Below are 14,712 nucleotides of genomic sequence, written 5' to 3' on the forward strand. Positions count from 1 at the left end.
GAATAACGCAAAACTGGAAAAGTAAAACTCCCCCCTAGGGTTTTCTACAATTCTTTACTGGCTGCACAAAGGGGCGGACTGTGACGTCAAAATGGGCGGGCCGTTATGTCAAAAGGGACGGGGCTGTGCCATGGACACTTCAAGAAGCAAAAGAAAAGTTACGTTCCAGGGGATTGGGGGGTAGGTCGAGGAGTCTTTTTAAGCGTATTTCAAATTTACCGGCAGCTGCATTGCCGGTAAATTTTCAATCCCGGCCTTGGCAGGTATTTTACCAGCTAGGCTGGTAAAATACCGGCCGGGTGGCAACCCTAACTCCCCCTGATACCCAAATATGGATAAATACAGTAAACAAAACGTAATCCAACACGATGCGTGACCATAGGGACTTCCGGAACATCATCCTTGGTGGAACCAAGTTTTTAAAAACATATACAGCTTTATTGGTGTATTTAAAATACAAATAGCAGGCAGGGGAATGTGTAGCTTACTTAACGCCTTACTTAATGACTGCTATGTCACTTCATCAGAAGCATGCTGTGGGAATACACTCTGCTCTCTCTCCTCGGGCACAGCGTTACCTTCTCTCTCAGCTGATAAACGAAACGTAACCTGGAACGTATAGTCTACTTTAAAAGAGGCTATATTAGTTCATTTCATAAAATTTGGGATAAATGGCTTGATAAAAACCCCCAGGCTCAGATGAACAATGTCTAATCAACATCATTTATCAGTGGGAGTATACAGGTCTTAGGTGTTCTAGGTAGAGTGACATGCACCAGTTCATCATATGGAGTCTAGTTGGGGTGAGGTATGCCCTATGCAGTACATACAATTGGACCATTCTCAGTCTATAACATATTGAGTCTACCTGAGGGGATTCCATGGTTTCTTGCTATTCCTCATAATATATAATATAATATCCACTGCTGATTCCCATTTATTCCGAAGAGCTTCTAGTGGAGCAGCTCTACTGGCTTGCAACAGTGTAGCATATAAACTAGAAATCAAACCCTTGGTGGATGATCTATTGAGGAGGGTGAGCAGCTTGTTTTCTTGTACCAATATATCTTACGATTTGTTCGTTATCAGCTTCACCCCTATGTATTGAAGCATCTGACTAGCTGGCAATCCTTTGGTTTGTCTCAGATCCCTGAATGAAGATATACCCTGGTCAGACCAGATGTTGCCAATTGATGGGATACCTTTATCAGACCAGATTTTCATATTACCCAATTGGGCCTCTTTGTGAAAGCAGTTGTTATTCCAAAGAGGGGTACGGGGGGTCTGTACACTGCTCTGCAGTAATTCGTTGTGAAGCTGCCCATATTTGTGACGTGTTATTACAGTTTTGCAATTGCCATTTAAGCTGTAAGTCTCAGCTCTCCCAAGAGACCTGCTTATCTTTTTAGTTATAATTGTATCTTTCCTTATCTAAAATAGTTACAAATGTACCTAAGTGCAGGCACTGTGTATTCTGTGCTCTCTCAAAAGCCTCCTATTTAGTTAAGTTTTAGAAAGTTGTTTCTTTTTCTGGCGTCAGTGCTGGAGATCAAAGAGAAAGTCGGGACATTTCAGTAAGAAACCAGAACTGTTCGCTGAGCTGTCAAAATCGGGACTGTCTTGCAGAAAACGGGACAGTTGGGAGGTATGCAAGATTGACATAGCGATCGGCCAATCACCCCATGACCCCATCGCCCCACCTCTGGAAAATCAGTGACCCATCCTGTGATTAGGGTTGCCATCTTTTCTGGAAAAAAATACCGGCCTTCTTATATATTTATATTTTTTTCTCTATTAATAACATTGGGATCAACCATCATTTTTACGTAAAAATACCGGCCAGATGGCAACCCTACCCGTGAAATCATCACCCTGGGTGAGTGGTGGGGAAAGGTGGCATCTATAGAAAGTGATCTCCATACTCAAGTATGATTGTTTTTTGAGCAGTGCCCCTAGTTGGCAGTGCAGCATTGGAGAGCTGGTAGGACTGGAACAGTCCAAAATCCCTTGGTGGGACTGGGAGTGCTGGGGTGCCAGTAGCTACTACCTCTATACAATACGATACAATATGCTTGGGATTCTGGTACCTGCTGCTTGTCACTGTATATGATATGCTTGGGTTCCAGTACTCACTGCTACTGTCCAACACGGAACCAATTTTTGAAACCTGGACCTGCAATCCGCATTGTGACCCGACCCACATCTGCCTTATCCCCAACCGAAGTGCTGTTGCTGCAAACCAGAATTGGCACCATCAGAAATGGGCGGGGGCAGAAACAAGTTTTTAATTTTTTTTAAATTAAACATATTATGTGAAAACAAAACAATGTACAAGTGCTTTGTACTCCTCTAAATATAGAAGGAATGTGTTAAAAAAAAGTTGTGTTTGGGACTGATTTATTGAGAATGTTTGCGAAATCCCCACCAGGATATGCAGGGGAGTTGGCGGCACTGAGCACACTGCTGTGTAAGATCAGAACCAATCAGCAACTAGGCTGACCTGATAGGGAACTGAAGACTGAATTTGCTTTTGTGACAGCAGTTATCCAGAAAGCTCAAAATTATGGGATGGCCATTGCCCAAAATTCCATTTTAATCAAATAATTCTAAAAAATGATTTCATTTTTCTTTGTAATAGTAAAACAGTAGCTTGTGCTTGACCCTAGCTAAGATTTAATTTACATTTATTGGAGTAAAAACAATCCTATTGGGCTTCTTTAAGGTTTAAACACATTTTTTTTGTATCCATATTACAGAAAGATCCCTTATCCAGAAAAAACCCCAGTTCCCAAGCATTCTGGATAACAGGTCCCATACCTGCGTGAATATATAAATGTTTTGTCTTTTTATTGAATTTATAAAATTGGCTAAAACTTCCACTTGTCTTAATCTTATATCCCACATGTACATGGACAAATGAACATCAAAAAATAAAAACATCAAAAATAAAAACGCAGGGTTTTCTGAACAGTTTGCTTCTGAATATGTATAGGATTACAAAACTATGTGGCATGTAGTGACCCCAAAATGAAAATTCTGCAAACAAACATTTCTAGAGGCACAATAAACATTAAACGGGTGGCTCACCTGTAAGTTAACTTTTAGTATGTTATAGAATGGCTAATTTTAAGCAACTTTTCAATTGGTTGTCATTATTTATTTTTTATAGTTTTAAATTATTGCCTTCTTCTTCGGACTCGTTCCAACTTTCAAATGGGGGTCGCTGACCCCATCTAAAAACAAATGCTCTGTAAGGCTACACTTTTATTGTTATTGGTACTTTTTATTACTCCTTTCTATTCAGTCCCTCTCCTATTCATATTCCAGTCTCTTATTCAAATCAATAGACATTGCTCGGGTAATTTGGACCCTGGCAACAAGATTGCTGACATTGCAAACTGAATAAAAATCTGAATAACTCAGAATATCACTCTGTACATCATACTAAAAGTTAATTTAAAGGTGAGCAACACCTTAAAAAAAAAAGTATTATTAATATGTGTTCACAAAGCACTGAATGTGCTGAAACCAAAAGGAATAAAAAAGAAAATATTGCACACTGACATTAGGGGGCAGATTTATCAAGGGTCGAAATGAAAATTCCAATTTTCAAGTTTTTTTATGGCCAAAACTGTCAAATTTGACTAGGGAATTGTTAAAATTGGATTCGAGTTTTTTTACAAATTCAAATTCGATTTTCGAAATTTATCATACACTGGCCCTTTAAGAACTCGAATTCGACTATTCGCCACCTTAACCCTGCCGAATTGCTGTTTAAGCCTATGGGGGACGTCCTGGGATCAATTTGGAGTTGTTTGCTGCCTTCTTTAAAGTCGAGTTTTTTTCAGAGATAAAACTCTAATCAAATTCAATTCGAGTTTGCAGGTCCATCCTATTCACCCGAGTACAAAAAAATTAGATTTTTTTTAAAAAATAAATTGCAGTTGGTCTAATTTTGAGTTCATGGGAGTTTAAAATATCTCCCATGAGCTCCTAGTAGTTAAAATCCAAGTCTGTGTGCAGTGAACATTTTAAAGGCCTAAGCAAGCAGTCAACAGCTGACTATAAGGGTAGAACTACAAGAGCGTCTTCAACGTGAATCTGGCGGATCAGACGTGCTGCGTCAAAATGCAGGCGTCGGATGCGACGGAAAATAAGGTAAGCAATAGTAATGTCGTATGGTAGTCGTGTCGCGTGAACGCTGCGACAAGATCCGACATTTGTATTTCTTACCTTATTTTCCATCGCATGCGACTTGACGCCTGCGTTTGGCGCATCGCGTCGGATCCGCCAGAATCGCTTTGAAAACGCTTGTGTAGTTCTACCCTAAGTGAAACTTCAATAAAATAGCTAAAAATGCAATTCAAATTAAAACAAGTAAAATAGTTATCACAGAGGGTAATTCTTAGAGGAAAAATAATATATATAGGGTATATGCATGGAAGCTCTTGCTTGTTCCTGTGAAATGGGGCCTTGATGGCGGTAGCTTCTTGATGCTAGGGACCACTCATTCCCCTGTTTTGCCTGTTGTCTAGTACAGGGGTCCCCAACCACCGGGCCGTGGACCGAGCCCAGTGCGCAAAAACAAGGCGGGCCGAATTGGACGCCGGGGCCACTGGTCTAGTAGTAGGGGTTCTGCTCCCCAACACAACACTGCTGCGAATCATAATTACTAATTTGGTAGGCTGAGCCATTTCCTGCACAGATCGTACATTTCTTTCTTATCTGCGGCAACTCAGCAGTTAAACCTATTCGATCTGTGTGTTAAGCTACATTCTTTCATGTATTCCATCAGAATTACTGACAAAATGACCAATCGTTAGAGGAAAGGGTGAGAAAAATGAGTGATACATACATTTCATTACACATGAATGCAACAGTTTAGCTGACTCACTATTTAGCAACATCTGTCTCACTGTCTCAGGATTTTATCTGGGGAGGGTGTAAATATCATCACTGAAGAAACATGACAAACTAAAATCTTCATTTAAACCCCACGGTTTAAAGGGGTGGTTCACCTTTAAGGTAGCTTTTAGTATGTTATAGAATGGCCAATTCTAAGCAACGTTTTAATTGGTTTTGATTATTTTTTTATAGTATAATTATTTGCCATTTTCTTTTGACTCTTTGCAGCTTTCAAATGGGAGTTGCTGACCCCTTATAAATAGTCAATGCTCTGTAAGGCTACAAATGTATTGTTATTGCTAATTTTTATTACTTATCTTTCTATTCAGGCCTCTTTTTCTGTTGAACTGAATAACGTTGAACCCTATGATGCCACCTCAGCTTCAAGGAAACAAAGGAGGCAAAGCTAATAGTCTTTAAGAAACAATGGTGAGGGCATAAAGGTAGATACAAGACACACCAGCACAACATGGATAATTCTAGCAGGATTTGACCTTGCTCGTTTATTTGCGGATGCAACGTTTTGGGGCGTGACCCCTTTCTCAAGCATGAAAGGTATTAATGCTTCCCTCCTCTGCTGTCTAGTATGTATCCAAATCATCTGTAACAACACTAATGCCTGAAATCTGAAGTGGGGTGTTCCCTTAAGACTTGAGTACTGCAATAAAATCGGGAACACCCCACGGGACTTCAGGTATTTTTAAACATTATTTCCCTTTTCTCTATAATAACAAAACAATACATGGTACTAGATCCCAACTAAGATGCAATGCTTCCAAAGTGGAGGCAAAACAAGCCCATTGGGTTTTATTAGTAGACTTTATTTCATATATGGCATAACACCATCTTGCCCAAACTCCAATGAACCATCCTGGCTCTACACTCCCGGACATGACTCATGTTTATGGACCCTTCTAACCCTCCTGAAAAATCCTCAGTTGGCCTCTTCCCTATAGAAGGGGACTTGGCTTTGCATAATAACATCACTGTCTGGTAGATCTCTGGGTACTGCAGACATTATTATTTTTTCAGATTTATTACAGCCTATAGTAGACCACTAGAATAATGTTAGTCAAAAATGGTTTGGCCAGTAGAGGGAACCATGACTGCATGTGTTTGTCCTACTGCCTTTCTGTTCCTTTCTTACATGAATGCCCTCGGAATGGTCACTAAGGCCCACGGTATTTCCTCAGCATCCCACCAAGGTGCCACTCCAATAAAATAGAAAGCATAGTCAGTATAGCAAAACCCAAAGAAGGGATAATACATCCCAAACAGCTCTTAATTTAAATTTAATTTAATAAATTTATTGTTTATAGTGCACATTTGTTTGTGTAATAGTCTTATTGTTAGCCATAAATTTATTTTAACGTAATCATTAAATGGGGGGTGAGTGTGGCCATATATTAGAAACGACAAGGTTATAAATTATTGTCTAAACTAAAGCCTAACTAAAAAAGTAGCTAGAAATGTTGTACATTATGTTTTGGGCTTCTGTACCAGCCCAAGGCAACCACAGCCCTTTAGCAGGGAAGATCTCCAAAAGATGCCCCAGTAGCTCCCCATCTTCTTTTCTGCTGATTCACTGCACATTCTCTGTGCTGCTGTCCCTTATTTAGCTTAGGGACCGACTCATAATATACAGTACACATAGAATAGAAATGTCACAGTATAAGCTGAATTAATACAGATAATTACTACATGGCAGCACAGGAACCAGTGCAATTAGCATCAGAATTTAATAATCAATCCTGTAGCATCAGCTTATATTGCAGTTCAACTTCATTTTCTGCTGGATAATTTGTGATGACCCCTAAGCTTAGCTTCTCAACAGCTGCTCAGAGCCCACTGAGCATGTGAGTGTCACAGACACTTTCCAAGATGGTGACCCCCTGTGACAAGTTTGAAGTCCTGGATCATTGCTGCTATTGAGAAGCTGAAACTTTAGGCTGGTGCAATAAGTTCAGTATATAAAATATGGCATTCTTAGCCATATTAATTTTTAGGGTTTAGTTCTCCTTTAAATGTGCCAAGTAGGGATACACCGAATCCAGGATTCTGCTCAGGATTTGGGCAAATCTGGACAATTGAACACAACAATCTGTTGTTCACAATAGATGCTATGGCTTTGCATTGCAATTCAGCCAGACCTTTTGTGAAGGATTCGATATTTGGCCAAATCAAAGAATTATGTATTTGACGCATGTATTAAAAAGGCATATGCTAAGCATTTGCAGGCCTGCCTATGGACAGTGCTACTGCGCTCTGCACCTTGTACCAAAATGTAATCCGGACAGGTTCAAGAAAGCCTTTCACTCTATGGGGCAGATTCACTAAAGGGCGAAGTGACAAACGCTATAGAAGATTCGCCAGCGTGACGTCATTTCGTTACTAACGGGCGCAGGTGTAACTTCGCTAGCGAAGGAGATAGACTCTAGAGGTAATTTGCTCCCTTACACCTGGTTAAGTTGAGCTCTGGTGAATGGACGTAACTACGCAAATTCACTAAGATGCTGGCAACTTTTTATTTTTCATTTTGTGTAGTGTAATGTATTGGCTGCAACATATACGTCTATTCAACATAACTTCCCACCGTATGCAAATTAGGCAACACTAACGCAACTTTGATTCGCTTGCCGCAGTAACGCTAGCGCAACTTCCCCAGCGTTCGGCTCCCTGGATGCAACGTCGGATTTTAGTGAATTAGTTTTGTCCTGGCGAATCTCGCCTGGCGAGGTGTTGTGATGTGAGCGAAGCAGACGCTAGCGCAAATTCGGCGCTTAGTGAATCTACCCCCGGGTGTGCCTTGAACAGCAGCAAGTACATGGTTTGCTAGTGCCTTGCATCCCCTGCTTTGTTCCTGCATATGTTCCTCCAGCAAGCACTGCAGCCAGGCGTGGCAGCTCCATATGCTGGTATGGGACCTGTTATCCAGAATGCTTGGGACTTGGTATTTTCCAGAAACGGATCTTTCAGTAATTTGGATCTTCATACCTTAACCTGGTAACGAAGGTATGGAGTGTTTGTGTTATGCTGCGTGGGTTGGGTTTGTTTCCTCGTCCGGGATGCTGACTATAGAAGGATGTGGGGTGCAGGGGATAGTGGGTGCTGACTGGGTCCTGTAAGGATATAGGATGCAGACTGGGTTATAGAAGGACAGTGTTGAATGGGTTATCTAAGGATATGGGATGCAGCCTGGGTTCTGTAAACATATGGGGTTCTGACTAGGATATATATAATGATATGGGGTGCTGACTGGCTTATATAAGGATAGGGGGTGCTGATTGGGACATTTAATGATATGGGTTGCTGACTGGGTTATATAAGGATAGGGGATGCAGACTGAGTACTATAAGGATATGGTGTTGTGACTAGGATATATATAAGGATAGAGGGTGCTGACTGGGTTCTGAAAGCATATGAGATGCAGACTGGGTTATATAAGTATATGGGGTACTGACTGGGTTATTTAAGGGTATGGGTTGCTGACTGGGTTATATAAGGATAGGGGATGCAGACTGGGTTCTGTTAAGATATAGGGTTCTGACTAGGATATACATATAAGTATATGGGGTGCTGACTGGGTCCTGTAAGCATATGGGATGCAGACTGGGTTATATAAGTATATGGGGTACTGACTGGGTTATTTAAGGATATGGGTTGCTGATTGGCACATTTAATGATATGGGTTGCTGACTCGGTTATCTAAGGATATGGGATGCAGCCTGGGTTCTGTAAGGATATGGGGTTCTGACTAGTATATATTTAAGGATATGGGGTGTTGACTGGGTTATATAAGGATACGGGCTGCTGACTGGGTTCTGTAAGCATATGGGATGCAGACTGGCTTATATAAGGATATGGGGTGCAGAGTGGGTTATAGAAGGATAGGGGCTGCTGACTGGGTTACATAAGGATAGTGTTGAATGGGTAATATAAGGATAGGGGGTGCTGACTTGGTTCTGTAAGAATATGGGATGCAGACTGGGTTATTTAAGGATATGGGGTGCTGACTGGGTTATTTAAGGATATGGGTTGCTGCTCGGGACATATAATGATAAAGGGTGCTGACTGGGTTATATAAGGATAGTACTGACTCGGTTATATAAGGATATGGGATGCAGACTGTGTTCCGTACGGATATGGGGTTCTGACTAGGATATATATAATGATATGGGGTGCTGACTGGGTTATATAAGCAAATGGGATGCTGACTGGAATATACAAGCATATGGGCTGCTTACTGGCATATACATAAATATGGGGTGCCGACTGGATAATACAGGGATATGGTATTCTGGGTGGGATATTTAGAGTAAACACGTACGAGGGCTATTTCAGGGATGTGTGGAGGGAATAGTAGAATTGCTGGTATAATCCCCTGTCAGTCCCAGTAATGCCCGGTTTGGCATCATCTTCTCACAGGTACAGTGCAATGGTGAGACAGTTTCCTGTAAGTGGCCCAGCCCTTCTACATACATTAACTTTAGTTCTTTCCATGAGGATCACAATGCTGACTCCTGGTTAGGTGAGATTCCTTGGGGATCTAGAATGGGAGGGGCGTAGAGTCAAGTATTGGCTGGGAATTGGGTTGGGGGGATCTGTATATTGAATGTGATGAAGTGTTTGGCATGAGTGCTGCTGGAGGTGCAGACTATCCCCTGGGTGAGCCTTCCCCTGGCTGTTTGAGTGCACCCTTGTTTCATTCTTTGGGTTAGAACTCTCCGTGTGGCAGCCTCTCTAGTGCCTTGACTCCTCCCTCACATTTGCATAGCTCAGATTTTCTTTGCTCAGACTCCCTGAGTTGCTTAACATTTGGGCAGGCTCCCTACACCAACATACTTATATGTTGTAAGGAGGGACTCTATGCGCACCTGTATTGTAGATCCTTTTAGCTGTTAACTCCTGTGTGTGCCATGTCCTTTGTTTCTGATTTCCAGTGCCCACGTGTGCCCTTTATTTTCTAATAGGAGCATTGCTAGGTGCATAGCTGTACCTCTCTCTCTACCTAAACACATCTGGGCCCCTCATCTCATTCTGGAGCTTCCCCTCTTCTGCCATTTTCATTTGTACATTTAGGCCCTCTTGATCTCTGTTGGTTTTCTCTAATAATCCCCACTTGCTCTACCCTACTCTCCAATCCTTATGCTCTTTCCATGTCTTCTCTTTACAGTACTGCTGCCTGCATATAGGACTTACTTGTGTAGGAAGAGCTACCAATACAAAAATAGCCCTGAACCAAGAAATTAAGTTAAAAAAAACTGACACAGCCACTGAGAAATTATCTTCATTCAATTGATGATGCCTTCCAAGGTTGTTTCCATGTCCTACAGCGTGGGAACATCTACTCTATAGTCTGCCCATTCTGATTGGTTACCAAGGATATAAGGGTCACCCCTAATGTCTTTATTGTAACCTAGCTCCAAATGCATGATGTAATTGAGTGTCAGTGGCATGGGCTCCTGGGCTACTTCTCTAATAGTAGTTGTCTGACTTTTAGGTTCAAGCCCCACTTGGAGGTCAGGGCCCTTTGGACATAAGATTTGATATATAAAACATTGGTGAATTGGGAATTCGCCCATAGTTCCAGCAACATAAGTGCTCACTTCCAGACCCCACTCTCTGATCTTCTAGATATTCCTGGAAGCATAAAATCAAATGGGCATTCACCCCCTAACTGGACATCTATCCAAGTGGCTTGGTGGACTTGGCCTGAGGACCAGTTTATACCACATATGTAATCTGTTGCCAATTTTTGTTCTGCAGACAGAGTGACCAATGCACTTAATACTCCCCCAAACCAGAGGCCACGCTTTGAAACTTCTGCTGTGAATTCTGGTAAGTGACAAATAAATGTGTTTCTGCTGGGAGTGTAAGGGACCCCAATGCTGATACAGTGCAGCATGAATATATAAGCATGTTCTAAAGAAGCAGCCTTACAATTGGCAGGGGGCATTAGGCTGCTCCAGTTAAACAAGTCTGTTTCCTTTAACAGAACACAAGCGCAAGGTGTTGACAACCCTTTCAAAGGAGGCAGTCTCCAAGATTACTATACATTTTTGTGATGTGAAATCTCCGTCAATGCGGTAAGTTTTTTTTTTTTTTTTTTTTTTTGGGCTTGGGGACAATGCTGTGTACCTGTGTCACAGTAGTTTGCTTTATCTGTCATATTTTACAGATTCATTAGAAACACTAGACACTGGATGAATAGAATAAGCAGCAGATGTTTTTGATCTTGATTAAGATTATAAGACACCTGTTTAAAGGAACAGTAACATCAAAAAAGTGTTTTAAAGTAATACAAATATAATGCAGTGTTGCCCTGCACTGGTAACACTGCTGTGTTTGCTTCAGAACCACTACTATAGTTTATATAAATTAGGGAGGCACCAAATCCAGGATTGAGTTTGGGATTCGGCCTTTTTCAGCAGGATTCGTATTCGGCCGAATCTATCGCGAAGGATTTGGGGGTTCGGCCGAATCCAAAATAGTGGATTCGGTGCATCCCTAATACAAATAAGCTGCTGTGTAGCAATGGGGGAGTAACCTGAGAAAAGGCTCAGGTTACACAACAGATAGCAAATATACTCTGTAGAACAGGGGTCAGCAACCTTTACTATCAAAAGAGCCATTTTGCCCCCTCTTCCACTAAAGAAAATAGTCTGGAGCCGCAAAACATAACACAGTTTATAAACTTTTAAAAGTTGTAACCTTTTTTTTAATGTTAACTGTTACAACAACAGAATACAACAAACAGAAGTGCAGTGTGTATGTGTAGGCCTACTTTGAAATAAATTAAACACTGAATAGCCCTATTAAATGCTACTGTTCTCATCTGTTTAATGTGACTTCTGTTTCTGAAGCTCCATGATGATTTTCCCTCTGTTGTCTTGCGTGTCTTGTCTTGAGTGTGTGACCGTGGTAAGGACCATGATGAATCATATTGCTGCGGCTCGGTCTTGCCTGTCACTCCAGGGACGTCTGTACAGCCCTCGCACCTGCTGGCGGCTTCCTGAGTGTGCTACCGCGGTAAGCTGACCGCTAGCTTACCGCGGTCGCACACTCAAGAAGCCGCCAGCAGGTGTGAGGGCTGTATAGATGACATGTCAAGCAAAGCCGCAGGATAAAGAGCCGCATGAGGCTCCGGAGCCTGGGGTTGCCTACCCCTGCTAATGGTGTTATCTGTTATCCACTATTTAACCTGTGCCATATAGCCTTTTTTCAATCTCCACCCCAGCAGTTAGTTTATATAAACTATAGTAGTGTTTCTGAAGCAAACAGATCAGTTTTACCAGTGCAGGGCAACAGTACACGATATTTTCATTACTTTAAAACACTTAAATTTTTTGGTGTTACTTAAAGGCCTACATTTCAAACACTTAAAGTGTTCCTGCACTAAAAAGATTATACAATGAGAAGCAGTGGGTACTGGCACACAAGCACTTCTCATTTTGCTGCTCCTTCTGTTGTTTACTTCTCTTTTAAAGGACTAATTTTCCTTTGGCGTTTTCTCTGCTTTTGATTTTTTCTTTCCTCTTTCTGTCCCATGTTTTTTAACACACTCCCTCTTCATATAGGTTCTGCTATGCCATTATTTATCCATCTGTACCCTATTTTTTTTCCTTTAGATAAAGCAGCGTTTTTACATATATTTTGTTTTATGTTTTGAAACCTGTAATGTTTAAGGGGTTGTTTCTTTTCAATACAGTGAAATCCGATTTCTGCTATGCCATGTTATCTTGCTTTTCTCACCTATCCTCATTTCTCCCTCCAACAGATCAACCAGGCTCATGTCCAGGAAGCATCGGGAAAAGCTTCTCATAAAAATGAGAGAGTCAGATCTTGAGAATGAGCCACCACAGGCTGACTCCCCGCTGTGCAAACTAAAGGGGTATGTATGGCTACTGAAACTTCATCAGCCCCAGTCAGGGCCGCCATTAGAAATCACGGGGCCCCGTACAACAAAATTTTTGGGGCCCCCTGGGCCCCGCCCACACTGACGACCAAGCTCCACCCCATATCCCGCCCACTCCACATCGCAGTTTTAAAGACCACACAGACATCAGCGCTAAAAAAGTAACCCCCCCCCACACAAGTTGTAAAAAGCTATTTATGGTCAGGGCCCCCTTATAAAAAATTGGGGCGCTCGTAAGGGGGGTTCCGGATCTTCAAAAAATGCAGCGCTGCCGGGCCCCCCTTCATGCCCGGGCCCGGTACGCTTGTCCCCCCTGTCCCCCCCTGATGGCGGCCCTGGCCCCAGTGACTGACCACTTTCCTTCCTGCTGAAGTCTGTAGAAATGTTTTTTACCAGGGGCGATCCTTGCCCCTCTGCCGCCTGAGGCAGCAGCAGTTGCTGCTGCCCCCCTCCCCCGGAAATTCGCTGTTAAAGTACCAGGAGAAGCATTTTTGCTGCCCCTGGTACCTACTGGGGCGCTGCCGCCTGAGGCGACAGCCTCAATTCGCCTCATTGGCGAAGCACCCCTGTTTGTTACCATTCTCTGCTGGGGCCCAGTAACTCAACCTGCTCAGGAAAGAATATCTGTCTCATGCATGCAGTGGCGTAACTACCGAGGAAGCAGACCCCGCAGCCGCGGGGGGGCCCGGGAGTGCAGGGGGCCCGGACGGGGCCTGCTTCCTCAGTAGTATGGGGATACCCGCATACCTCTCAACCGTCCAATTTTTTTACAGCTCAACACGCTGTCCCTTATAGGCACTTTAAATTCCCGATAATCCTGTGCAGCTTGGAAAAAAAACAGTTTCTAAACTGCACGTCACTTGGGGGGCGGAACCTGCAGAGTGTACAGTGTACGGAACGCATTTTAGGACATCATGCGCATAATTACCTTTGACGCATGCGTTGTCCTCTGCCTTCTCCATAGCGCATCGTTGCCGGTTGTAGTCACGCCTGCTCCAAATGCGCCGTCACTCCTCCGCTCTGCAGCCTCCCTCCTCAGACGTCATTCATCACAGCTCCGCCCTCAGACTTCCTCCTTCGGCTGTCAGGTATCGGGTCTCCGCCATCAGGCGTCTTCCATCAGGCGTCTTCCATCAGGCATCAGGCGTCTTCCATCAGGCATCAGGCATCAGGCGTCTTCCATCAGGCATCAGTCGTCTTCCATCAGGCATCAGGCGTCTTCCATCAGGCATCAGGCGTCTTCCATCAGGCATCAGTCGTCTTCCATCAGGCATCAGTCGTCTTCCATCAGGCATCAGTCGTCTTCCATCAGGCATCAGGCATCAGGCATCAGGCATCAGGCATCAGGCGACCGTATTCTGTCCTGGGCTGCTTTATTCACTTTTTTTTTTTTTTTTACACATTTTTTTAACTTCCGGTTTTCTATTTGGCGCATTTTTTCCCCAGCCAATAGGAGTCTTGGGTTTTGACCAATCAAGTTAAAGCTGCCACTTGTAGGCGTCGCCATTTCTTCCCACAGACACAGGCACGGCTGGCTTCATTCATTTATCCCCGCATTTGTGCTGGTAATTAGATAATTAATTAACTGAAATGTGGCATATACTTTAATTAATTCGTGTTTATGTTGTTTTTTTTATATAATTTAGCTTGCTGCTTGCAAATAATTTACACTGCACAAGAGAGAGCATGTTTCTCTGTACTTTAATAACCTTCGATGGCTTTGTGTTTTAGTTTAATATTTTATAATATATAATATTTTTCTGGTTTTATTGCCTTCATTTTATTTATTTATTTATTTTATACGGTTTTAATTTTTTTAATAGAATTTTTTTTATTTTATATTTTATCTATTTTATTTTATTGCCATTATTGTCATTACAGGTATTTACCAT

General features: G+C 42.4%; 1 protein-coding gene across 1 annotated transcript in view; it reads left to right on the forward strand.

The window, feature by feature from the left end:
- The first annotated feature begins 5,402 nt into the window (after positions 1–5,402).
- The window catches only part of LOC121397907 (targeting protein for Xklp2-A-like), a 28,199-nt gene continuing 18,889 nt past the window's right edge, over positions 5,403–14,712 (forward strand). The window contains exons 1-4 of the mRNA XM_041576089.1: positions 5,403–5,460; positions 10,672–10,743; positions 10,901–10,991; positions 12,683–12,796. Of these exons, the coding sequence (XP_041432023.1) occupies positions 5,454–5,460; positions 10,672–10,743; positions 10,901–10,991; positions 12,683–12,796 (284 nt within the window). The 5' untranslated portion in view covers positions 5,403–5,453. The remainder of the gene's footprint in view (positions 5,461–10,671; positions 10,744–10,900; positions 10,992–12,682; positions 12,797–14,712) is intronic.

Source organism: Xenopus laevis, chromosome 9_10L (assembly GCF_017654675.1).
Source record: "Xenopus laevis strain J_2021 chromosome 9_10L, Xenopus_laevis_v10.1, whole genome shotgun sequence".
NCBI lineage: Eukaryota > Metazoa > Chordata > Amphibia > Anura > Pipidae > Xenopus > Xenopus laevis.